Genomic DNA, 26414 nt, shown 5'->3' with positions numbered 1-26414 from the left:
AGTTCAGTGGCCGCGAGTTACAATCCTTGAGGAATAGGAACCTCTTGATTCAACTCTGTTAAGTCAACGAGGATTGTTTTATGGAAATGAGGTTCTTTTGATTGTTGAAGTGTTTGGTTGAAGGCATGGTGTGGACCTATGCTCGTCTGTAATGTGGATACGAGTATTAATCGATGGTAATTTTGCCTTTTTAAGTTGAATATACTAATGTTCTTGAATAGATTCTTGACTCATGTGGAGTTGTGAGTAGTGTTGCGGTTAGGGAAGGAATTATTGCGGTTACTTCTTCCTTGTGCTTGTAAGTTGTTAAGCAGGGTTTAAGGTGCGAGACAAGAATTTTATTTTGTGCTCGATGGTTAGAGATGAGAGACCATTGTTTTGGGTTGTCGTTGAGTACTATAATTCCTTCAGAATCAAGATTGTTGGTAGAATTGGAATTAGTAGTAGTTTTGGTGATTCTGAATTTGAATTGAGTTCGCGAGATGTGTCTTATATACGTGGTTGATGTTGCTTGCATCATTTTGGAACGATACGTTACGATTCACAAGGAAAACTGGATTTGAAATTTATTCATTTGAACACCATGGGTTGATGACCTGACCGTGACTTGTGAATATAGTTTTGTTCAAGTGAATGAAATTGAATTTTGTGGCCTTTGTGTGGTGAACTAGTTTTCTTAAGTTTTGGATCGTAGTATGGAGATGGGCTGCAGTGAATTTGAAGTTGTTGTGTGTTTTAAGTTTAAGTAGGCGGGACACTTAAAGTTTTGCAATGGAGTTGATTTTGGTGTAATTAATTGGGAGAGTTAGAATCAGTTCTTGTGAATGATGTTGGATGAGAGTGTGTGCCTTTGGTGATTGATTTTAGGTGTTATAGTTAAACGCAATTTCGGATATTGATTTTAGTGATTTTGTTAGGTATCCATAGTGGTTCAAGTGAATTACTATGTGATATGGAGTTTGATTTGATTTCTGAATCGCTAAATGTTAGGGATTGAATTGTGGTGAGTTTTTGTTGAAGCAATTGATAGATGGAATTATCGAGATTCTATAAGAGTTGTAAGAGTAACTCTAAAGACGTGGGTTTTTCCTAGCTAACTCAGGATGTGTTTAGCTTTATAAATCCCTAATCCTATCGATGAAATTGTTGTGTTTGGTTTGACTCAGAGGATACTAGCTAGACCTCGATGCGACTTAATTGATTGTTGGATTCTTTTTGAGTGATTGTTTTTATTGCATCATTATGAAAGATGTGTGCAGTAGAGTTGTTTATGGTTTTGAAAATAGTATTGGGTGACCAAGGTTCGATCCTTGGTGTTGTTGTTGGTTAAACAAACAGGAAAGAAAACATGCACACCATCTTATTGAGTTTATATTACAAAAAAAAAAAGAAAAAAAAAAAAAAAAAAAAAAAAAAAAAAAAAAAGGAAAACGAGGACTATGCTGTACTAAGCCTAGTCAGCAGCTCCGGATGGGTTGAGGCTGAGCTCAAGAGAAACTGGAGATCCACGGTTGTAACCGCCTGAGCCACCGAAATAGTAATCATGTGCACTACCTTCCTCGGAAGTAGTCTTCAGGTTACCAAAGACGTCCTCGCCGTGCACGGGGAACAGAGGAAGAGTTTGAACCTCCTGGTGATCTCCTCCTCGTTGTTGCAGGGATGTTTGTCCTCCTGTTGTGCCAAAAGAGTTGTACTAGTATTAGTGTTGAAGTGTGAGGAAGAATATGAAACAGAATTTAAATCAAGAAATCCTTCATTACCAGTAGAATAGGTGGAACCAAAGTTGAGATCAATGGATCTACCATCATCAGGTAGAACTAGTGGACCCAAAATTGATGTCAATGGATCCACCAGCTGGCCCAAAATTGATGTCGATGGATCCACCAGCACCAGTAGAACCAGTGGACCCAAAATTGAGATCAATGGATCTACCAGTACCAAGAGAACTAGTTCTCATGGGCACTGGAGCAGCCTGATTACACCTATTCATCTGCTTCTCTCGAGCCCTGACGTTCTGGAACCAAAAGTAAATGTTCTTACCCTCAACATGCCCATACTGGTTCAGCTGGAGACAGATCTCGTGAATCTGCTCTGTAGTTGGGCACTTAAATCCCTTGACATAGTAAAGATCCTTGAGGATTCTTATTTGTTCTGGAGTAGGAATCCACCTGGTACGGCTTCGCCAGAAATCCATGTTGGCACTACTTCCAGCTGCTTGGGTGTTTCCTCCCTCCTCTGTTGGTTGCTGTTGTTGTGGTTCCATTTGTTGCGGGGTTTGGAGCTCCATTAGTTGCAGAGTTCGTGGCTCTTGGGTCATGGGGTGAGAGGATGTGGAAATCGAGGAATACATGGTTTAGTGTTTGAGGGAGATTTTGTTAGAAGGATTGGAGTTGTTGAACTGGTGATTGGAGATCTGAGATTCTCAGAGGAAAGATGAGATCGAATCTTCAAATGGAAGAAAAGATCTGAGAAAGAAGGATTGAAGATTTGGAGGAAAAGATTGAAGATCTGAAAGTTCAGAGGAAAGATGGGATTGAATCAACTAGATGGGAGAGAAGATCAGAAGAGAAGGATTGAAATTGATGAAGAAAGGATTTGAGTTTCGAGAGGAAGGCTGCAGAGTTTGAGAGAGAATGGCTGGGGAAAATTTCTTTTCTTTGGTGTGAACAGTTTTTCTCCAGGATGCACCTATTTATAGAACGAGGTGAGCAGATCTCCACCGTTGGATGGACGATCTCTGAGATTCAATCCACGCGTTGGATTAAAGTCGCCCCGAAACCCGGAAAAGCTGTTGGCGCGTGGAGAGCGTGTAAGGGGACCGAGGGAATCTCGAGGCGCTGTGGCAGACAGCTGTAGCCGAAAGCAGATTTGACTGCCGTAAATCACGGAAGGGATAAGCCGTGACACAAGTGGGCCGTACTTGGGCCTGTCTCGGATCAAGGCATCACTGTAGCTGTGGGTGGAGGCCTGATGGGCCGAGTTTCAGAAACAGTTTTGGACATGATGGGCCGAGTTTCTGAAACAGTTTTGGATGAGTTGGGCTGGATTTCTGTAACAGTTTTGGATACGTTGGGCTGGGTTTCTGCAACAGTCTTGGATGTTTTGGGCCGAATTGTTTAAACAGTTGAAACAGTTGGTTTAAATAAAAGGATTTGTATGGATAATAACGTGAGCAGCCGTGCTCGAGTGGTTGAGTGTACAGTTCGTGTACAAGAGGTCTGAGGTTCGAACCTCGCCTCTCGTTTATTTTTATTATGTTCGTTATGACATAATAAGTATAAAATTTGTACACATTATATTAAGCACAGCTTGTGCTCCAGTGGTTGGGGGACAAAGGTTTCGTGCGGCAGGTTGAGGTTTCGAACCTTGCCTCCCCCGTTATTTTATTTATGTCGCTTATGACATAATAAATATAACACGTGAGCATATATTAATGAAGGCAGCTCTTGCTTCAGTGGTTGGGAGCAAAACCTTCGTGTTTGAGGTCGGGAGTTCGAACCTTACCTCTTACAAATATTTTTGGATCTCGTATATGCTTGATATACGACGTATATACGGTATGTACGGTATACATACGTATATACGGTCTGTACGGTATGCATACGAATATACAGTTGTACGGTATGCATACGTATATACGATCTGTACGGTATGCATACGTATATACGGTATGTACAATTTCATACCGTAGCCGAGCTGGAAGTTGGTGGGCCGATTGGTAGGCCCAAATCGTAAGCCCAAATAGTAAGCCCAAATAGTAAGCCCGAATGGTAGGCCCAAATGGTAGGCCCAAATGGTAAGCCCAATTGTTCGGCCCGAATAGTAGGCCCAAATGTTAAACCCAAAGTGGTTTGGGCCGGTTCGAAATGTGGATGGTCCGATTTCTTCAGGCCCAAATGGCCAGCCCTAGTGCTTAGCCCAAGGATTGAACAAGCCCAAGTCATCGTCACTGGGTGACATATTTTATTGGCGTGCTTTTGGGGATGATTTGTTTTGAGTGATGCATCTCTATTGTTGTGAAGAATGGTGCATGCTTGAGTTTTACTATAGAGATTTACCGTGATGCTAATTGAGTAGCGAAACACTTTGTGGGAGTGTTTACTGTGCTTGTATGCCAGTACAGAGTGAAGATCTATGTAAGGATCTATGAGATGATCCATGTGATGATTTTGTGTAATTGATGTGGAGTGATGTTGAGCAGTTGTGTTGTGCGTTTACGTTTGTGATGAAAGGATTTAGTGGCCATAGGAATGTATTTTTATACAAAGGGCTGAGGCTTTGTAGATTACTACAGATTTGGAAAAGATGGAGATTCTATAGTTAGGTCAACCTTAATCGAGAGGAATTGACTTACGCTCAAATTTCGGGACGAAATTTCTTTAAGGAGGGTAGACTGTAATACCCCGGAAAATCCAAATTAAATTCCGTGGATTTTTAGAAATGATTTCACGATAGTAGGAGCGAGTACGAAGCTTGGAGAAGTGTGGAATTAGTTCGAACGATTTTATTTTCGAAAACGAACGTTTTTAGGGGGTCAACAAAGTTGACTTTTTATACGTTCAAAATTTGGGAAAACTTCCTTCATGAAAGTTGTAGAGCTCGTCGATACGAGTTCGTGGACATGTGGAACGCAATATTCGGAGTTCGTATGAATAAGTTATGAACTTTTGAAATTTGGGAATTTTCTATAAATATCGAAAAAAAAATCAGAAATTTCATTTAAGGACGAAACAATTTCTTTTTTTGCGGAACAGTCCCCCATTTTCTCCGTTCTCTCTCCTCTCCCACGCGGCCGACCCGACTGACCCGACCCGGACCCATCTTCGTCCTCCGGCGTCTTCCGGCCACGACCCGGCCCTCCTTGTGATCGCCGCAAGCCGCCCAGTCGCCTGGTGCCGCTGCCTTGCACCGCCGTTGCCCCCAGAGCTGGATCGAAGCGACCCCAGGCGGAGTAACCGACCCGACCGGATCTCAGCCGTGCCGGCGTTGCACGGGCCGATCCTCCCCATTTTCGTGATCTCCTCTTCCCCCTGATCATCCCCATATAGGCCTTGCTTGACGATTTGGAGTGTGGAGTGAAAGATCACGAGTTGAAGATTTCGACGTCCCTGATTCAATCTGGAATCTGATCAGACGCACGAGATTAATCCAACTTCAACGCTTGATCTAGGACGATCTAGGCCGAACCAGGCTTAGCTCCAGGTATGAAAGTCGACCACCCTTTCATTTTGAACCAGTTTGTAGTTGGTCACTTTGCCATCTGAGGTGGTTGACCGGCGTTGACCGCCGCGTTGACCGCCCACTGACCACCGCTTGTGGCGGCGCATCAGACCATATTTCGAGTTTTCATTATCTAGGCGATGATCTATGCATCCATACGAGCGTTTTGATATATAACATGGTCATGTTAGAAAAAGTTGATAAATAGTGGATTTACGTTTTGACGTTACTATTTAACGTTTTTACGTTTATCTTCGGTTTACGATCTGTGAAGATCTGACCATCGGTTTTGCTTCAATTTTGGATATGTTGATCGTATGACTGTCCCGGTGACCTTGTGAGGTCACGGGCGAAGATCCGACCGTTGGATCTTCGTATAATTGAGAAATAGTGATTCGGAAGGCGATTCGTGAGAATCTGACCGTCGGATTTTCATATAATTTTGTGGAGATGTTAGTAAAGGCGATTCAGGAAGATCTGACCGTTGGATCTTCGTGATAATTTTGGAGGATGATCCTAAAGGCGATCCGTGAGGATCCGACCGTTGGATCATCATTAAATTCAGATCCGACCGTTGGATCATCGTTTAATTTGAATCTGAGCGTTGGATCGTCGTTTAATTACATATTTGAGTTGTTGGCTAAGTCAAGATCATTATTGGACTAGGTGATTGACGGTTTGAGTTGGTGGACGATTGTGGATCGTATTTTGAGCTGAATTGAAGACGCAGCGGGATTATCGAGGTGAGTAAACCTCACGTGGTTCATATTACGAACCCAATACAATTAATTGCTTTATTTTGTTGCAATCATATGAACTATTGTTGGTGTTACTAGACATTCCTGTGTGAATGTCTGTATATATATTATTACGTGAAATAATATGTATTGTTGGAGTTGTGTTGAGTTATTGTTGAGAAACAATATATTGTGAGAGATATTGAGTTTATTGTTGAGAAACAATATATTATGAGAGGTGTTGAGTTTTATTGTTGAGGAACAATAAATTGTTGTGATCTGTGGAGATCACTAGGTCACGAGGTGACCATGGCATCTATTAGTGAATCACGCTCTCGTACCGGGCTGGTGGTTATTAATAGTATTAAATCGTAATCACGTCTGTGGCCGGACGAGTGGTTACGTTCAGTTAGAGCTCTAGTCTGTCTGCCAAATGTGGAGTGACCTTATGAGTGAAATTGAGAGTAACTCATAAGTGTCAATATATATATGGTAACCTTATGAGGGAAATTGAGAGTAACTCATAAGGGTCTATATATATATATGAGTCTGTCTACCAAATGTTGGGAAATCTTATGAGCGAATTTGAGAGTAACTCATAAGTGTCTATATATATATATGAGAGTGAGAGATCTTATGAGCTAAATTGAGAGTAACTCATAAGTGTCTACATATATATATGAGAGTGAGTGATCTTATGAGCTAAATTGAGAGTAACTCATAAGTGTCTATATATATATATGAGAGTGAGAAAGTAACGTGGGTTTGTGGTAGTCTTGAAATCTAATAAATCAACAGTTCTTTCTTGTTTACTCATACTGGCTGTAAAAAGCTTACCGGGTTTTGTGTTGTTGCAACTCCCGGTACACTATTCAAATTGTGTAGCGGGTAATCCTACAGGACAGGAGAACCAGGACGGTGATCGTGCGGTTAGAGCAATTGTTAGAGTTTTACAACAATTGTAAGTTGTGAGGTGTGTTATGCTCATTTGAGCTTTATAATATATTGTGAGAGTGAATTGTAATAATGAACTCGAAGTTTCGAGATTTGGTTTTTTTGTAATTGTAATTATTCAGGTTTCGGATTTGAATTTATCATTCAAAATCCGGGGCGTGACAACGTCAACCAAAAAGAAATACTGGCAAAGAAAACAAAAAAAAAATTGCGGAGAAAGAAGATGAAGATGCAACCCGTGGATCTAACATCCCACAACCACCATTCACCGGTGGATATTATCCACAACCTCCTTTCCCCGGTGGCTATCCACAACCACCATTCCCCTGTGGCTTCCCACAACCACTAATACACAATCTCCTATCCCCGGTGGTTTTCCACAACCAACATTCACCGGTGGCTTCCCACAACCACCATTCACCGGTGGAGTCCCTTCCCCACCTTTCTCTTTGGGTGAACCCACCAACCCCAACCATATGGATGACCCTTTAAACACAAATTGGATTCCTAATGAAGATGAGGATTAGGAAAATTAGGGAGTTATATATTTTAATAATTGTATTGTTATGATTCCAATGCTTGGTTTTTCACTTATGTAATATTAGATTGATGAAATGAAAATTTATTTGAATAATACCCTTACAAATGAAAAACACAAATACATAATTAAAAACATAAAAGCTAAATGAAAACCACACAAACATAATTAAAAACATAAAAACTAAATGAAAACCACACAAACATAAAAACTAAATGAAAACACACACAAATAGCAGATCTAGATACGCCTGTTGACTTGAAACTCCCAAAAGTGCTGAATGAGATCTTCCTGAAGGTTGGAGTAACTGTGCTCAGATCTAATTTCTTGGTAGCGGTCCATGAATCCGTTCATATTCTGACCATCTCTACCAACATGATCAAAGTCTCTACCGGTTGGTCCCTTCCATACCTCAGCAATCCTAGGCCTCATATTGTTATCCTCTTCATCATCGGACTCCAACTCATCATCGCTGTCTTCAGGTCGTTCATCCTCGACAATCATGTTGTGTAATATAATACAAGTCAACATGATGTATCGAAGGTCCTCTTTATGCCACCCACGAGCAGTTCCTCTAACAATACCAAAGCGTGACTGTAATATACCAAAACATCTTTCTACATCCTTCCTATACCCCTCTTGAGCCTTTGCAAACTCGATTTCCTTCGGGCGTGTAGGATTTCGAACTGTTTTCAAGAAAGTCGCTCATTGAGGATAAATACCGTTAGCGAGATAGTACCATAAACTGTGAAATCTGTTATTAACTTTGAATTGGATCTGAGGTGCTCTACCGGCAGTAAGCTCATCAAACAACGGAGACTTTGCCAAGAAGTTGAGGTCGTTGCATGCCCCGGGCATTCCAAAGAATGCGTGCCAAATCCAGGTGTTGTAAGATGCGACTGCTTCCAGGATGATAGTGGGGATTTGTTTCCTACCACTATATTCTCTAGCCCAACCTGTCGGACAATTCTTCCATTGCCAATGCATACAGTCAATGCTCCCAATTATTCCTGGAAAACCTCTCCTCTCAGCTTTGGCAAGAAGTCGTCTGAGGTCGACAGCAGTAGGAGCGCAGAGGTATTCTGCTGAGTAAAAATCAACAATTCCTCGTGTAAATCGCTGAAGGGCTGCGACGGAGGTGAATTTCGCCATCCGAAAATACTCAACACATTGATCTGCCCCAGTACCGTAAGCAAGCATTCGCAAGGAAGCAGTCCGACTTTCTTGGTAGCATCTGACTTTTGAACAAAGTAACGATCATACTGGCAAAGGTCAGTAGATATACGCTTGAAGAGATTGAGACTCATCCTGTAACGTGTTCGGAACTCCCAATCTTTGAACACTGGCCGGTCGACAAAGTAGTCGGCCATCATATTTTTGCCCATTTCTTCTCTAAGTCTTTCCTCATTTGGTGCACGACCTGGATGAGAACCGCGCCCTCGGTGTTGGTTTCCAGATTCTTCTGCGACTGCAGCGATGACAATGGCATTGGTGGCATCATCTCTTCATCATCTTCATCCTGAGATCGTCGAATTTGATCCCACAACCTATTCATTGAAACGAGGGAAATTGAGGAAATATGTAATGCTAGAGATATGAAAAGGGTGAAAGTTTGTTAAGCTCGGATGGTGTGTGTATGTAGTAAAAACATTATGTCTATTTATTGAAATTTTTCATACAGATAAAAGTGTTGACAAGTTATCACTTACTCATTTCAAAAAAATTGTCGGTGGTGTACATGTGATAAAAGTGTCGGTAGAGTTTTAAATTTTTTTCACACTTTTAAAAAACTTTGTCGGTGGTGTGCAAGCGATAAAAGTGTCGGTGAAGTTAAAAAAAAAAAAAAAAAGTGTCGGTGGACATATAATTTGTCTACCCATAAAATTTTCTTTGGTTGCATTTCCAAATTGTTCATCAATACTATTTATTTACATAATACATTTCTCATTTTCCAAAAAAATAATAATAAAATATTCGATGAACAGTAACTGACTGGTGACCCTGACCCAACGGGTGGAAGCAAACATCCAGTGGCAGTGAATAGTTTCCTACCATGACCTGATGACCAACGGGTGAACTTGCTCTGATAACACTCCCCATTTTATAAATTAAATATTTTTATTTTTTACAACACTACCGTTATTGGGATATAAGGATATTGGATATTATTGGCCTCCCATTTTCTTTTGGCGAATTTTTTTCAATTTTGTTGTTTTGAAATAAGCGCTTCTGTCTTCGCGCCTTTAAGACCAAAACCCATAGATTCCCAAATACGCTTCATTTCCGAAAGGCCATTCACACTCACTCTCATCACCGCCATGGCCTCCGCCACCGAAACTCTCCTCTCCAAGCTCGAATCCGCCGATTCCGCCGGGATTCATCGCCTCATCTCCGACTACCTAAACCCATTCGCCGACCTTCACAAAAAGAAGACCTCAACCGACCACCAAACCCTACAACGCTCTCTCGCCAAAAAATTCACCCCCTTCCTCAACCGCGCCTTAGCCATCCTCCCCAAACGGCTCGCCGATCCGTCAAAGCTAGATGCCAAATTTGCCCCCGAATTGTTCGATATCTACCGCCTCTGCCTCGACTCCATGGACGCCGTCTCCTCCCAATTTTCCGGCAAGCCCTACAAGTTTCACATCCAGAGGATCCGGTTGGTTTATGCATTCGAGGCCTGGGGCCGCCACAAGGATGCCGAGTCCGAGGCGCTTAGGGTTTTGAAGAGCTTCAAGGCGATTGAATTGGGAACGAAACCGGTGAATTTGGACCGTAGATTTGTGCCAGGTGTCGAGCAGGGAGGCTGCGATAAGGAGTTTGGGGCTTTGCTTGGAGAAGTGGTGTGGATGCTAGCCAAGTGTGCTTCGTTAATTCAAAGCCAGGAAGCCGAGGTGTATGAGCGGCTGCTTTGTATGGTTGAGGAGTTGGGACCTTGGTTTAGGTCAGTGAATGTGATATTCTATTTTCAAAGTATTCTATGTTTGGTTGCTGCAAAATTGAGAAACTAGAAATTCTTAACTATTCAATCATTTCGTCAATTGCCGTAACTATCTAGTATATGTTTGTTTGGTTATAGGTTTGAAATGCGAGTTCATAGCCGAAATGATAAACCATGAACTTGTTCCAGACCATTAAGCATAGATACTTGCTGTGATGATGTTAGTAATTTTCTCATTCGTTCATCTGTCATCAAATGTTGCAGGGTGTTAGATGAAACTGTACATGACAAGGTGCACAGACAGCTTGCCATTTATCTCGAGAGGTGTACTCTTTTTTTAGTCCGGGAGCTATCATCCTTGGGAGCAAATCTCGTATGCAAGTTCTGCCGCATAACAGTGAGCGAGTATGCAAAGTCATCCATCAAAGATCATATGTTCAAGGTTACATAAGATTGATTTTTAGTTATTTATGTACTGGGAGATTCGATGTGCATATCTAATCGGCATTTTTTTATGCAGTGCGCCCGTCGAATATGTTCAGCTGTATTTTCATTACAAGAGACTAGTTCCTCATTGATCAGTAACACATTGTTATGCTTGTTTGACTCCCTTGTTGATGAATGCAAGGTAATGGTAGCTGTGTTCTATAATGGTAGCTGTGTTCTATGTAGATTGACCACCGAGAATGTGGTTTGACTAATGTCTATATTCTTCAATTATCAGTCCCCATGCCAATGTTCAGTGTCAATATATAGGCTTCAAGGACGAGCCATTATGTAGTACACATTTGACTTCTGTTTCAACCAAATGTCAGAGTATCAGAAACATGATAACTGTGCAATTTTCGGACTTATGGATATATATATATTTTCAAGGATGAAAACCGAAAACCCTTGTGCCATATTTTTCTCGGTCCAAAGTCTTTTGCAAATGAAGTAAAATTTTATTCTGATGTAAATGTCTTTGCTAAATTGAGTTACTCTTAACCCCAGCAGCAAATGTTTTGTGTTTTGTCCAAAAAGTTCAGTGATGTAATCTCTTGTGAATTGGATCCCAAAACCAAGCAGATTTTATTGTTGTATCCCCCTCCTAGGGTCTTCAGGCAATGCCCCTTTCTGCTAGGTTACTGAGGGACTCCATAGTTTTCTTGTTGTTAAGAAATTTCTTGGTGTCTTTTGCTTTTGTTTGCTATATTCTTTTAAATATACATGCATATAATTGTGTAACATCTCATTATAAGATCAAGTATGCAAATTGTCTCTTTTTAGTACCATCTCATTAATAAATTAGTGTCAGCACTTTTTTTAAATTTTTTTTTTTATCAAATTAGGGCTAGGGTTTCTCTATAATGTTATGAAGTATGTATCTAATCTATGTTATTGTACAACTAGTAGAAGATTAGCTCGACATAACTGTAATATATAGTTAATTTCTTTAATTCTTACAAGGATCCCAAGAGGTATTTAATCTCCAGCTTTTAAATGATTTCTCATTGATGCTCCAATTTATCACCTTCTTTTTCTTAGGATGCAGTATAGCAAAATGATTTTCCCTATTTAAATCGCAACATCTAATAAGTCTTTACCTGTTCTTTTTTACTTTTATCAGTGACAAACTGAATTCTTTTCTAATGAAAAAATGTATTTACATGATCATAAACTTAGTATTTTATCAAAACTTTCTGTAAATTTTGCTGTCCATTAAACAGTCCTAATATTGGATAATCTTCTAACAGCATGTATATCAGTTTCAGTTTCTCTAAAGGTATATTTGACATTAGAAATATATGTTCTAACATAATCTTATATCGTAGTTCTATAATATACTATAGTTCACATGCAATAATAAATGCGTTGATGCATTAGAATTGAATGAAATTATGAACTTGGTATGCCATCTTTTGACCCTTTCCATCTTGACCAAAGGTCTTGAAGAGTCTACAAACTAAAGCTAGATTTCCTTTTTATTTTGTTTTTCCATTTTATTTTCTGGCTAGTTGAATTTATCTTCCTTACGTAGATTACAATAGAATATTACTTATTGGACATGACAAAAACAAAATTGTTTTATACTTTTTTTTTTCTCAAGATCATTGTTTTTAATGCCATTCCAGAACCGTTAATTGCAAAAAATAGTTATTTGGTGTTATTGTATGTTTTATTTTTTTTCTTTTGCACCAGTACTGATGCATAGGTTTTACTGTTTTAGTACTTCCACTTATCTCTTTTGTTGAGTTACTGTTGATGGACAGCCTTTCAAAATTTATCTGTATATACCTCATAATAATCTTGGTTTGAGCTTCGTATCGAAATCTCTTTGCTTTCCGTGGTGCTGTTGTATGCTTGTTACTTTCAAGTTCATTGTGTGAACATAATCAGTTACCGGTTCATTACTAAATTCGTCTGTCCCAGAATTGGTCTAACTTCTATAAAATTACATTTGGCAGGCTGAGGTCGAATATTCAGGAAAAGATTTTATTGAACTTATTGCTTATTGTGCCAATAAGTGTCGAACTGCAAGTACAAATCTTTCTGGTACTATGAGATCTCATTCAAAAAAATTAATAACTCACTTTGATCAGGTATGTTATTTATGTGATTTCCTCTTATCAAATTTCATCTCTGTTGCCCTATTTTCCTTCGTCGTGTTGTAATTAGAAATTAATTTGCTTTGCAGGATCCACCTTTAAATTTGATTCTAAGACTTTATGCTACTGGTTTGCACTACATTGATTGTAGTATAAAGTCAAAGGATGAGGATCTTACATCTCCTGGAGGTGCAATTAGAATGTTGCTTGATGATGAGGATACAATGACTGATTTGTCAGATTGTCTTGATTCATTAGAAAGTTATTTCCAAATTGGTACAAATGATATTTCCAAAAGTGGGTTTTCCATGAGTCACGTGCAGAAGGATTTAAAGGATTATCTTCTGCCTTATTTTAATGCATTGGAGTTCTTATGCCATCCACTTGTTGACTTAGTATATTCGGGAAAGAAACAGATTTTTGCTGATAATGGAGCTGCCTCTGTTTCTAGTGAACTGTGTGTTATCCAGGGTGCATTTCATCAGTTATATGATTTGTTCCTTTCTTTACAAACGTGAGTGAATTTATAAGTTCAGTGTTCTTGTTTCTTTGCTATAATATATCAAATTATAAGAGCACATCTGTAGAGGAGTTCTATATTCTGGTTGTCTTTAAACTGAACTTGGTGTTCTGTTCAATTCCTTTCTCTCTTTTACTGCCGGGAGGAGGAGGGGAGGGGAGGGAGGAATTATATGGTGATTAAAGGAAAAGTTGTCTTTAATTTTATTTTTCATTGTTTAACTGGGAATTAGCTATTTACATGTTAGATGTATCTGTTTGCTTTATTTTATTTTTTGTGCTTAACTGTTACATACAATGAATAACTACCCCTGAGAGTGATTTTCCAAAAACTTGTAGCCTAGTAATTTTATTTTAATTTTTCTTTGTTTTACTGGGAATTAGCTATTTGCATGTTAGATGTATCTGTTGGCTTTAATATTGTTAGCTATTTTTTTTCCTGCTTAGCTGTTAAGAAGCTGAGTTGCTTGAACTTTTTAAATTTGTGAACTTTGTCTGCGTATTTTTTGATTTATTGTCTGATTGTATCACATGCTTTATTATCAGTTTGAGTTTGTAATAATGTTCCACTGTTATATGCTTGTCTCTAGGTACAGAATTACTTGTGAGATAGATATAGATGGATTTAAGCACAACAGCATCCTTCGTGCTTCTGTGGCTGCTTTTATACTTTCCACCAGAACGAAGCTTAACATGCAGGTTGTCATTCTTATGGAGTAATACTGATATGGATAATTGTCCCAATTTTTTTTTTCTCACACTAGTAGTCTATATATTTTACTTAATAACTCGTTTTACAACATCATATTATCTGCTTAAATTTGACTATTAGCTTGTGTTTCCTTATTTCAGAAGAGTGCACAAATACTGAACCATGTCATTACCAGTGAATGGATTCAACTTGATGGTCTAAAGCATATATATGTCTCTCTCTACAATACTGGTACACGTTTGTACAAAAACAAGGAGCTGAATGAGGTATTGTTTTACAGAATGATATTTTAGTGACAGGGATTCTGTTTAGTCTAAGATAATGTTGATCTTTATTATCTTCTACTTGTTTTCTTTGATATTCTTAGGTGTATAAGTGCTTTTATGTCTTCAATGAATTCGTTCAATAGTGAGCTATTACTTGTGGTTGCATCTTCAATTAAGAACAATTTTTATCACATTATTTTTAGTAGTTTACTTTTCTTTACAGTTCGTGAAGATTAAGTTTAAATGTAATTCCCTAGGCAGAGGTTGATGTTCCATATATTTGATGCATCTGGTCTATCACTGGTTATAGTGTGTTTAAGTTAGAATATAATAGATGGGAGAGAAAAGAGAGGAGATGTTTATTTTCCTTTAGTTTTGTCTGGATAGATAGAAAAGAAACTGTGAAACTCTTGATTAATTTTAGGAATATTCACGACCCAAACAAAACACTTATCCCCACTCTCTCCATCTCTCTCTACCTAGAGAAAGAAGAGAGTCTTAGCAGACAAAAAGGTTTTTAGACTGTTAATTTCAATCATTTATCTCTATCTCTATTTGTCAACTCAGACCGAAAAAGTGAATGAAATAGATATCATTTCTCTCTATCTCCTTACTGTTATTTGGTTACATTGTTTTTAGTTAAAGTAATGGATGGACATTAGTATGCAGAGGGTGTTTTACTTGCAAAATGTAGAGTAGATGCACTACACTGATGTCGTAAGCATGGCATAAACGTACAATTTTTCTAGTTAAAGTAATGAATGGACATTAGTATGCAGAGGTTGTTTTACTTGCATCATGCTGATGCACAACACTGATGTAGTAAGCATGGCATAGTTGTGTAACGCTTGTTGCGAAGATGAATTGTATAGACTTTAATACACTGTATCAATACCTCCAGGGGATTATGATGTCTACAACAAAATCTGCATGTTTATGCTAATTGTTCTGTATCACACTCCTGTTGCTTTCATTCTCCATCTACAAAATGTGTTTCTTGAAGGAGATGATAAAATGTATTAGCACTTCAAGTTAATTCAGAAGCAATCTATAAGGGAATAAAGAAAAACATCTACCCACACTTTATGGGTCTCAAAATCCAATTTCTAACATGGCATAAAGTTTAGATAATGCCCTATGCTAACTTTTGAACTCGTATTTTCACTTCGGCTGGGGCAGAGTTTTTTGGCAAGGAACTAATTTATTTTTCATGAACCCGTTTCTTTATTATTATTTTTTTCTTTTGGTTTTAGTCCTGGTCCTTTGAAAACAAAAATTTGGTTCTTACTCTCTTTTAGGCTCTTCAGATATGTTTCACATATGAATGAGTGTAACCAGATTCGTTGTTTCCGGTGATAGAAGTAAACTTTGGGGGTAATTTTGAAGGTCATCTTTTCCTATTTCTGTAACATAATTTGTCAAAAAGCATATTTGGTACTTGAGAAGTTTTTAGGAAGTAATTTCTTTTGCATGACTTTGTAATCTATGTCTGCAGGCTTCAGAGGCTTTGAAGCTTTCCTGCAAGGCATCTTGGACTCGTGTTATACATCTCTGTGAACTGTTTGCAGGCAAATTAAAGGTCGCCAGTGCTGATCCTTCTGAAGATACTATTTTAGATGTCTTGAATGAGTCGTGTACAGGAAGTGCTTTTCTATTGGATATTCTTAACCAAGTTGATAATCATGAGGTGAAAAGAGCTATGGCAGAGTGCCTTGAAACTTGGTCTATTGCAGCAAATTTGTTTGGGAGGCTGCCAGGTCCAATGTCTGTGGTGAAGCAGTGGGTTAAGGTAGCCATAGCGTCTGAAAGTTTTATAATGTGTTTACTTACATGATGTTTATTGTAATTAATTTTTTTCTGTCATATCAGATGGAATGTAAATGCTGTAACAATATGCATATTGAGGATAGCGGTCCAACCTTATACAGTCTGCTGTCATCTTCTAAGAAAATATCAAAGAAGACAACTGAGATAATCTTGGAGCAGGTTAGAATGTTTTATGGGTTTCTTTTCACTTTGAGGTCAGGCTTTATAGATTCTGTAGGCTATCAGTGAGTAATATCATTTTCTTCTACTTTTCCATCTTGAACTTCATAGGGACTTCTTGCTTACGAGAAAATGTATGCTGTGAACCCCGAGTTTTGTCAGAAGATGCAAATGCAAATTATAAACATACTACTGCAAGATGTGTATGTGACACCAGACAGTTGGTTACAAAAAGCAAGAATTTTAGTGAGAAAGGGAAGAGCGTTAAAACTTTCTGGGATCGAAGGTCTAAAAGACTGTATTCATTGTTTATCAGAAGCAATATCTTCACTTGTAAGCAATTCAGATAATTTTTTCTTTTTGATATCTTAGTACCTTCTCTTTAGATTAGAGTGCAAGTCTTTGAAACATTTTGGAGTTGGATTTTTGACTGACATGAATTAGTTACCGAAGCAGAGTAAGATGTACAATAACACCAGTATCCATCAAACATCTCCTCGCCATGAATTAGCTGTGGCATATTGCTTACGCGCGCTTTGTACCCAGGAGGATGAACCACAATCAGAGGTGTTATTGCATAAACTAGTTTCCAGAATTGAATACTTAATGCTCAACTGCATCCTATCTCATCTTAATGTTTTCATCCAACTGGTTTTAACAATTTTTGTCTTACCGTTTGACTGTTTTGTTACAAACAGAAAATGTTTCAAGATATCCGTGCTGCCCTTGATGCATGGTTGGGCATTTCTACTACAGACATGTGCTCTCCAGATGACAATTGCTCTCCAGATGACAAATGTTTAATGGTGTCTGAAAATACGATGATGCTCCTATACAATATTATTGATTTGTTGTCTATCAAGGTTCGTCTTTGTACCTTTAGTGCTGCTTTAGGTTCCACATGAAAGGATTACTAAATTTTTGTTTTTTTATAATTGGGAAAGCATGTGAGAATAATTTGCAATGTCATCCATCAAGGTTTGCCTATTGATTTATCGCTTTCTTTGCTTTTATTTTTTCAGGGTCACATGGATTATTACCATGATATATATAGGCTTTTGATTAGATTATTTAACTGGAAAAATATCCCGTTAGAGAAGTGCTTGGTCAGATTGTGGGAGTGCAGGAGAGTTAGTCATGCCCTTTGTACTTCACCTGTTAATGATGCACTCATCATGAGCTTATCAGATCATTTTGGTGAACTTCCAAAGTCTATTGATTTTTGGATAGATTATCTTAAAGGATCCCAACAATTGGTAATAGGCTTCCAACATAATTTCTCATTTCTATTTACAAATTTACCTTGGGGCCCATGCAATCATGCAAGCTTGTTCCGATGTGAAATCACAGTTGATGAAGTTAAAAAAGCTGCTCTTGAACTTATTTCAAGTGTAAGTTCCTCTCAAGTTTCTACCATGAATTCTTATGCCTTAATGACGCAAAATAACCACAGTATACTTGTTACTCTTATAGGTTCCTGTATCAAGTGAGTCGGCTTATGTAGCTGCATATCTCTACTATGATTTATGTGAAAGACTAGTTTCAAATGGACAGTTAGTTGAGGTAACTTCAATCGATTTTGATTCCAGTTTTATGATTAAATGCAAATTTTCTGTTAATTACTTGATATTCAGATATGATTGGTATTTAACTTGGAAATCCTGTATGTTGACTTTGTTGTTCCTCTCTTTCAATATATCTAGGCTCTATCATATGCAATGGAAGCTCACCAGTTACGCCTTGAACTATTCCAAAAGAAGTTTGCGTACTCTTTCGTACGAAAGGCTGAAAAGTACAATGAAACTAGGGATACCTATCAGAAGTTTACACTCGAAGATCATAATCTGGAAGTTAAACGATCAGTTGCCCGTGAAGTTTGGTCCTTTGACACCAGTTCATGTAACTTGGAAAACTGTTATCTTAGTCCCTATAATGTACTTCAATGTTATCTTGAAAGTACTCTTCAGGTATTTCTTTCTATTCTTGTTAACCCTTCTAATTTAGGATTTAAGAGTGACCTATCATTAATTGAAATTATATTTGGAATTTGATGTCTCACAAAACCTGCAGGTAGGGATTATCCATGAAATAGTTGGAAATGGAGCTGAGGCCGAGGTAGTTTTACAGTGGGGAAAGACTATTTCCTGCTCACAAAGCTTGCCACTATTTGCAGTTGCATTTTGTTCGGTCTTAGGTATAGCAACCCACTTTGCTTTGTTCGTTGTTCTATTGTCACGTGATGATTTCCTCACTCCCTTCTGGGGTCAGAAGGAGGCTAATTCATGTTTTTCTTTTGAATCTCTTCAGGAAAACTGTATCATAAGAAACAGCTTTGGGATTTGGCAGAGAAGGAACTTCAAAGTGCCAACCAATATTTGAAGGCTAGTGCAAAAGATATTTCTTGCGTAAAGTGCAGATTGATGCAGAAAGCAACTGTTAAACTGAATCTTGGTGATTTATACCAAAGCAAATTTTATAGTTCAAGGAGTGCATCTTTGGAGAAATTGTCTTATGCTGAAAGTTTGTACAAATCAGCACTTACCAAGCTAAACCTTTCTGAGTGGCAAAATTCTGTTAGTTGCCCTGGACAAACTGTACTTAAAGAAGTTGGATATTCTGCTGGCAGTATTTCTAGTCATTTTGCGGAAACCAAGGTGGAACCAAAAAGCAAGATAGAAGCTAAAAAGTCTAGGACTAAGAATGCCCGAAAACCAGTGGGGAGGGATCAAGGTTCAGTTCCTGAGTATAATTTGAGGTCAACTCGGTCTAGATGCCAATCTTCTCAGAACCAAAGTGTAAGAGGTACTGGTGTCCAAGTTGGTCATCCAAAACATTTGAAACGAAGCACTGAGTGTGATTCTTCTGATAATTTAAGTAACAATGACTTTCTTTTGGATTTGAAAACTTGTGAGGTTTCATATGGGTCTGACCTAACATGCATTTGCAACAAAATGAGGTGTTGGCATTGTCTTCCCATGGAAGTTATGGAATCTGGGCTACTGAAAAACTTTGTAGATTTGAAATGGGAGTATGTCCGTAGGCGTCTCTCTCTCAGGCTTCTGACAGGATTAGGTATGGTGCATCTGCATGTTGTGATCTTTTACTTATTAATAGCAGCATGCTAATGTAGGTTTTAGCACTCCTAAGATACTTATGGCACTCATTGTTTAATGTTTATTTCCTTCAAAATTATATTTAAGGACATTTACAAATATACTTAAATTATTAAAAATGAAAATTCAAGCCATGGCCATATTCATGACCTTATATTCGACACCAATGTAGGCAATTGTAGGTCAGTGCCAATGGCACTGTTCATGGTTTAGGAGCCCTCATTTGTTACTGTTTTTCTTTTACATACAGGAAATTGTTTGGAGAATCAAGGTCAAATTCATGAAACAAATGAATTTATCCTGCAAAGCATATTGATTTTAGTCAGCAGGAACCCATTTTGTATAACTACCTCATCGATTCCGTCGACTTCCTTGCTTGATTTAATGGCAAAGGAAATCCCTGGGGATGTGCTTAGTGTTGAGCGTGCAGAAGTACTGTACAGCATATGTTGGCTGTCTTTAAAGATTCGTTCCAAGAATACCAGGTAATTGTAGTTGTATGTTTATGCAGGTTTGTGTTTACATCTGAACTTTTTCCGCTAGAATATATTCTCTTTAGTAGCGGTACAAATGTGAACTGGGGCAAATATATTTTGATTGCAAATGACCCAGTATTCTTGACTGTTGTTTTACTTTTTAAAGGGGTTCCACATTTTAACAAAGACTGAGTTCTGGTATTAGAATTTCAGAGGCAAGTTTACTTTAGTTACCATGTTTTGACTTGTAAACTATTCTGCCATACAATTAGCTTTTAATCTTGTAAAAGAATTCGCTTATACATTTCAAGGTGGGGCATGCATGGTGCTACTTGGTTGTCGGTTTGTGTTTCTCATATTTATGACCAAACCAAAGAACATAGGCTTTAAATAATTGAAATATCCAAAACATCTTCCTGGCAAGAAATATCAAACTGGTTTTGTGCTTAGTATAGGGTTAGGCGATAAGATCTGGGCCTACATGGCTACACTGTTTAATGTAGAAAATTAACCAAACTATAGGGGCCATGTAGAAATTGAGAAACTACACATTTTAATCGATCAATGGATGCTGATGTACACACCCTAATTTGAATTCCAATTGCCAGATAGAAGATCACATGTGCAACTGTCAACATTAAGTGCATTTTTCACTTTTGTAATAGTATTGAGTGCTGCTTTCTAACCATATTAACTTCCTCTCTTTTTGTTTTTCTGGCTTATTCTGTTCACCAGGGTTATTTTCTCTGATCTGCCTCATATTCATCTACCAAAACTAGTGTCTTGGCTGATGTTAGCTTTTGTGCTCTGCCGTGAAGTTCCTGTACTTTTTCAGAAGGTCAAATTTTCTTTCTTTTTTATTCTTATTCGAGCATACTACTTGAAATTCTGCACATCTTGTGTTGCAGTATTGTCAGTGATGTCATATTGTACGTCTTAGTCAGTTACTTAACATTGCATTTGCTTGTGATAATTTAAGGGAAATTTCATGGGATGGTGAAGAGGAGTATAGTGTTAATCTATTTGTTTATGAACATTTAGTTCCCTTTAGGGCATATGTCATGCAAGGGTGCATTTGCTTGAGGTGCATTTCTCTGAGCATTTTGGTTAAAAATAAGTAACTTGATTTGAAACATGTATAGTTCCAAAGAAATTGTTGTTTTCAACTCAATTGTACCTAGCTTTTCCTTTCAAAAGGCATGATCTTTCCTATGGTGAAAGTCTCAGGGCCAGCTGCTCACAGTGTCATCTTTCCTATGGGGATTTTAATTTGACGAGGAAGATAACAAGTTAATGATTGCTTTTCTTACTTGAAGTATCCTTGTTATCATCTTCATTGCTTTTATTTTGTACTCTTTCCCTGCACTCTTATTTTTCAATTATTTTTTGTATTCTTCTGACTTTCTAAGAGTACTATTTGTAATCTGTATATTCTGAATGTAAGAATTGTAAGTAATTTTGCAAGCGTGACAAATAAAAATAAATATTAAAGAATAGGAGGCATGCATGAGACCCAAAAGAAAAAAGAAGAAAAGAATAGGAGGTGTGCAACTGTTGAAAGTGATAATGTTTTTTTGTATTTATCCAATTATTTTTTGTATTCATTTGCCATGCCATGTTATTGTTGAAAGTGATATTGACTTTTGGTTTTCAACAGGTTTCTAGATTGCTTGCTGCTATATTTTTACTTTCTGCCTCAAGTGAGCTTTTTTCTTTGTCATCTTCTTGCAAAAAGCTCCACGAAAATCATTGGGCTTCTTATTTTCATCAAGCTTCAATTGGCACCCATCTCAATTACCAATTTTTCACGAAAGTATCGGAGAGGTGTAAACTCCAACACCTTTTAAACGGTGAGGTATGTCAATACTCTTCTTTTCTCATTTATTAGTATATTTATACGAGCATCTAATCAACCTACATGCTTTCAGTCAATTTATATAATAGAGTTTGAACAATCATATGTTCAATGGTAATTATCCCCCAAGAACAATGCAAATGGTAATTTTCAGGAATTGAGGAAATTTTTTACTCCACTAAATATATTGTTCACTATTGAAAGGAACAATTATTTTCATACCTCTCAGTATAAGTTGACATTGCTCTTTAATTGGTTTTAAAGTTTCTAACTGCCTATACTTTGCTCTACTTGTAAGTGTTTGGATTTCCTATTCAGATTGTCACAATTAGAAATCAAGCCAGGTGTTACTTTGGTTTATGTTGAAGCATATTCTAATAGGTTAATGCAATGGCATCTTTATTTCAGGGGGCACATGTTGCTGGCTCATGCTTGGTATCAGAAACACAGAAATTACATAGGTTATTCTTGTTACTTCAGAGAATATGGTTTATCATTTGGTGAAACCTTTTTAACACCGTTTTTCCCCACCTTCTGTTCTTACCTCCATGCAGGGTCGCTCCAGAGTCAATTCAAGACCTTGAAGAATTTGTGACAGAATTCTTTTCAGGCCTTCCATGCACCACCATCATCTGTATAAGTGTGCTTGGAGGCCCTTATGCTAGTTTGTTACAAGAATTGTTGTGTTTTCCTTCACGCATGCATGCATGGATTCTGGTTTCACGCTTGAACTCTAAGAATCAACCTATCAGTATGCTTCTGCCAGTGGATTCAGTATTAGAAGGTAATTTTGTTTAATAGACACAAATTGATAGCATTTCGCGTAGTAGTTGATGTATTAGTTCTGCAGTGCTGAATAATTTGTCAATTTCAACAGGAGATTCAGATGATGTTAGTTATACTGGAATAAAGGATTGGCACTGTCCATGGGGTTCCACTGTGGTTGATGATGTAGCTCCAGAGTTTAGATTGATATTGGAGGGGACTCATTCATCATCTGTGAAACATCCTGTACAAGATACAAATGAGAAAAAGCTTAACTGGTGGGTGCAGAGGAAGAATTTTGATCGCCGCCTTGGTAAATTTCTGAAGTAGGTTATACTCTCCTTCCTCTCTTTGTCTGCAGGCTTCCATGGGTTTAATTGGGTGACTTGCCATTAGGTTACCTGTTGTTTGTTAACATTAGCTATCATATTTTAGTATTTGAAACTATATAATTTCTCACTTCTGAGGTATGTATTCATGCACCAGGAACTTGGAAGATTCATGGTTTGGTACTTGGAAACTTGTCCTACTGGGTGAATGGTCAAACTGCAAGCAGTTGGACTTGGTACATAAGAAGCTGGTGCGCAATCTGAAATCCAAATGCAAAATGGAGATAGATGAGAGTCTTTTGAAAGTCATCCTTGGGGGTTCCAAATATGCCTTCGAAGGAGGTGCACGTGTTACACAGCTTTGTCTTAAGAAAGGTTCCTACGTTAGTAAAGTTGGATATTTAGAGGAAGAGAAGTGTATGGCATCATGTAATGATTCTAATGGTGGCGAGAACTTGTCTGAGTTGGCCTCCAAACTAGTTTTAGAAGCAGTGAATGAGCTTGAAGGTTTACATTCTTCTTTAAATATAGAGCCAACAATATTAGTTGTGGACTACGAGGTGCAGGTATGTGCTTGATTCCCTATGTTTTCTCCTCATATATTAGAGATTAATTTTCCCAAAATTAAGCCAAGTCCTTTTCTTGTTGAATGGTATAATGGAAAAGTGAATGAAGTTACTACTATGATTTAATTTCTAACAAATTTTACATAATTCTTGCTTAATTTACAAGTACTCGTACTACATTTCGAAAATCCCAAGCTATTTTCAGTCTCTTGAAAGTTTTTGCTGGATCATTTATGCATGCATGGATGTAGAGTTGGTGTTTCAACTCATGAGAGTGCTCTAGTTCATCATTCACCTTTTTGAATCCACAGTCCTTGACATGTATACATGCATTGGGCTAGGCTTGTGTTCCTCTTTGCTAACAAGGCACTTTGTAGAGTGCAACTTACATACTCGGACATTTACCTGATACTTTTCCATTATTTTATCACACTTGTTAGACCACGTTATTTAGATAATATGATTGATGACTTTTTGTAATATATTCTAAGTCAACTCTCATCAATTTTCTTTATTGAGAATCATCGTTTCAACAAGCTCATCGGCTGAATAATTACTGCAGATGCTTCCTTGGGAGAATTTACCAATCCTAAGAAACCAGGAGGTTTATCGCATGCCCTCTGTTGGGAGCATTTCGGCAACAGCCAATAGAAACTACCACAATCAAGATCAAGTTCAGAGTATTGTGACTTCATTTCCTTTGATAGATCCCTTGGATGCCTTTTATCTTTTGAATCCCAGTGGTGATCTAAATTATACACAAAATGAATTTGAGACATGGTTCAGAGATCAAAACTTGGAGGTAATGGCTCTTTCTATACAAGACAGAATATACCATGTAGAAACATGCAGATTTTAATCTAGAATAGAAGTTCTGTAGTAGGGATCTGTATCTTACCTGTACTCACACACACATCATTGCATTTCTCACCAATTTATGTTATAAAATAGATGCACGAGCATTTGACAATGAGTCATAAACAGATATATGTCCAGTACAGTAATGTTTCACTTGAATAACGATACAGGGGAAGGCCGGATGTGCACCTCCTGCTGAAGAATTGGCAGTAGCGTTGAAAAGCCATGATCTATTTATGTATTTTGGCCATGGATGTGGTATGTTTTGATTTTACTTATTGCTCATGTGTTGCTGTATCTATACAGTTACTTCTGGCACTATTATTTTGCATAACAGGTTTCCTAATAATTCGTTTTGAACTTTTATTTGTGTACATGCTGTGGTACAGGGCAACAATATATTCCTAGACGTGAGATTCAGAGACTGGAACACTGTGCCGCAACTCTCCTTATGGGATGCAGTAGTGGTTCTCTGAAACTGAATGGATGTTATGTTCCACAAGGTACTCCACTATCCTATCTGCTGGCCGGTTCTCCTGTCATTGTCGCCAATTTGTGGGATGTGACGGACAGGGATATTGACCGATTTGCAAAGTCCATGCTTGATTCTTGGTTGAAAGCAAGGTCGAGTCCCTGTGTGAGTTGTGCCCAATGCAACAAGAAAGTCACAAAAAAGAAATTGGCCACAAACCTGTCTTGTGAGCATAGGCCAAAGGTTGGATCATTCATGAGCGAAGCACGTAAAACTTGCCAGTTACCTTTCTTGATTGGAGCAGCACCAGTATGCTATGGTGTCCCAACTGGCATATGGAAAAAGGAGTTGTAGTGCCATCACAGGTTAGAAATGTATATGAAAGATGTTAATTGTATAGCTGTTCCCCCAGTTTTTGTCAATATCTTAGCAGATGAGTATATATTATTCAAGAAGGGTAAAGCCGAAGTACCACTAACAGATATAGTGAAGGTTGATTCAACATATACCATTGTAAATTTGTAATCCTTTCCGTTTCTCCCCTCTGCGCTTCTCAAGCTTTCCAATGTCAATAGCTGGTTATGTTTTGAAATCAAAGTTCTCTGTACAAAGAAAACCCTGGCTGATGCTGTCGTCTAGATCTTCCCTCCACCTTTCTTCCTCATGCTCTAACCATTTACCAACATTCATTGAAGCTAGGGTTTTGCCTCCTGTTGCTTTTCCTGATCGCTTGAATCTGTTAGGAGGTGCGGACTGACGACAGCATTGCCATGTTGATTGTGTGGAGACTCAGCAATTTCAGTTTTATGGGGAAATTGATGAACAGTAGGATTGGTCTTTGTAATTGGAAGCATGAGGTGTTTGGGGCTGGCAGGTGGAGATGGCCGCTATTAGTGGTAAGCTGGAGTTGTCTCTCCCCCCCAATCCATCTGAGCAGAGGCGTTTGCAAGAGAGGTTGGAAAATTGGTTAGAACAGGAGGATTTGTACCGGAAGAAACGCTCCAAAAATCATTGGATCCCTACAGAAATACTCACTTTTTTCATCAAACTCTGAGCAACGGAATCGGCTCAAAATTTTATGACAGGTAGGGATTTTGGCAGGACTTTCTAGCACTAATTGAAAGTGTAGTTCCTACTCTGTTATTTAAGACCAATCCTTGTGTCTGTCGTCTAGTGTTTAAGACAAATGCTACTAATTAATGCCCATTAGCTCTCAAGTTAGATGTCAGCAGAGATTATGATCGTATGAAATGAGGTTATTTACGTGCAGTCTTGTTGAGGTTGGGCTTCGCACTACATTGGATTAATTTGGTTATGGAGCGTGTCTTATGTTTGTTATTTCTTGATAAATGAGTCCTTGGATGATTTATTACTCCAACTCGGGGTTTGTGTCAAGGTGACCCTATTTCTTCGCTTATTATATACTCTGAGGGTTTCTCCGCTCTTATACGGAGAATATATGAGGCGGGTAATCTGAGAGATATTCGTATATGTCGGTGTGCTCCTCTGTTACACCATT

General features: G+C 38.2%; 1 protein-coding gene across 4 annotated transcripts; it reads left to right on the top strand.

The window, feature by feature from the left end:
* Positions 1 to 9649: 9649 nt before the first annotated feature.
* On the top strand, positions 9650 to 25438 carry LOC133742150 (separase). Of its 4 annotated transcripts, none has more exons than XM_062169832.1 (27): positions 9650 to 10393; positions 10655 to 10832; positions 10911 to 11018; positions 12838 to 12972; positions 13068 to 13492; positions 14094 to 14196; positions 14350 to 14475; positions 15971 to 16264; positions 16345 to 16461; positions 16573 to 16794; positions 16915 to 17028; positions 17160 to 17324; positions 17484 to 17852; positions 17935 to 18024; positions 18165 to 18428; positions 18532 to 18655; positions 18769 to 19533; positions 19825 to 20059; positions 20786 to 20888; positions 21708 to 21905; positions 22314 to 22366; positions 22460 to 22689; positions 22783 to 22996; positions 23157 to 23565; positions 24128 to 24367; positions 24594 to 24681; positions 24813 to 25438. In XM_062169832.1, the coding sequence occupies exons 1-27, from the start codon at positions 9768 to 9770 to the stop codon at positions 25247 to 25249; spliced, it is 6432 nt and encodes a 2143-aa protein (XP_062025816.1). In that variant the 5' UTR covers positions 9650 to 9767; the 3' UTR covers positions 25250 to 25438. The 4 variants fall into 4 exon arrangements, with proteins under 4 accessions (XP_062025816.1, XP_062025815.1, XP_062025814.1 ...); XM_062169831.1 differs by having other exon boundaries at positions 14088 to 14196; positions 16918 to 17028; XM_062169830.1 differs by having other exon boundaries at positions 14088 to 14196.
* Positions 25439 to 26414: the final 976 nt, after the last annotated feature.

The sequence above is a fragment of the Rosa rugosa genome, chromosome 4, assembly GCF_958449725.1.
Source record: "Rosa rugosa chromosome 4, drRosRugo1.1, whole genome shotgun sequence".
Lineage (NCBI taxonomy): Eukaryota > Viridiplantae > Streptophyta > Magnoliopsida > Rosales > Rosaceae > Rosa > Rosa rugosa.
Note: the sequence above shows the minus strand (reverse complement) of the source record. Positions and strands in the feature narration are given on the sequence as shown.

Bases quoted from the DNA above. Each gene is read 5' to 3' on its own strand.
- LOC133742150 (XM_062169830.1), top strand. From the start codon at position 9,768: ATGGCCTCCGCCACCGAAACTCTCCTCTCCAAGCTCGAATCCGCCGAT. The intron at 12,973-13,067 runs GTATGTTATTTA...TTTGCTTTGCAG, and splicing joins TAATAACTCACTTTGATCAG to GATCCACCTTTAAATTTGAT. The intron at 23,566-24,127 runs GTATGTGCTTGA...TAATTACTGCAG, and splicing joins TTGTGGACTACGAGGTGCAG to ATGCTTCCTTGGGAGAATTT.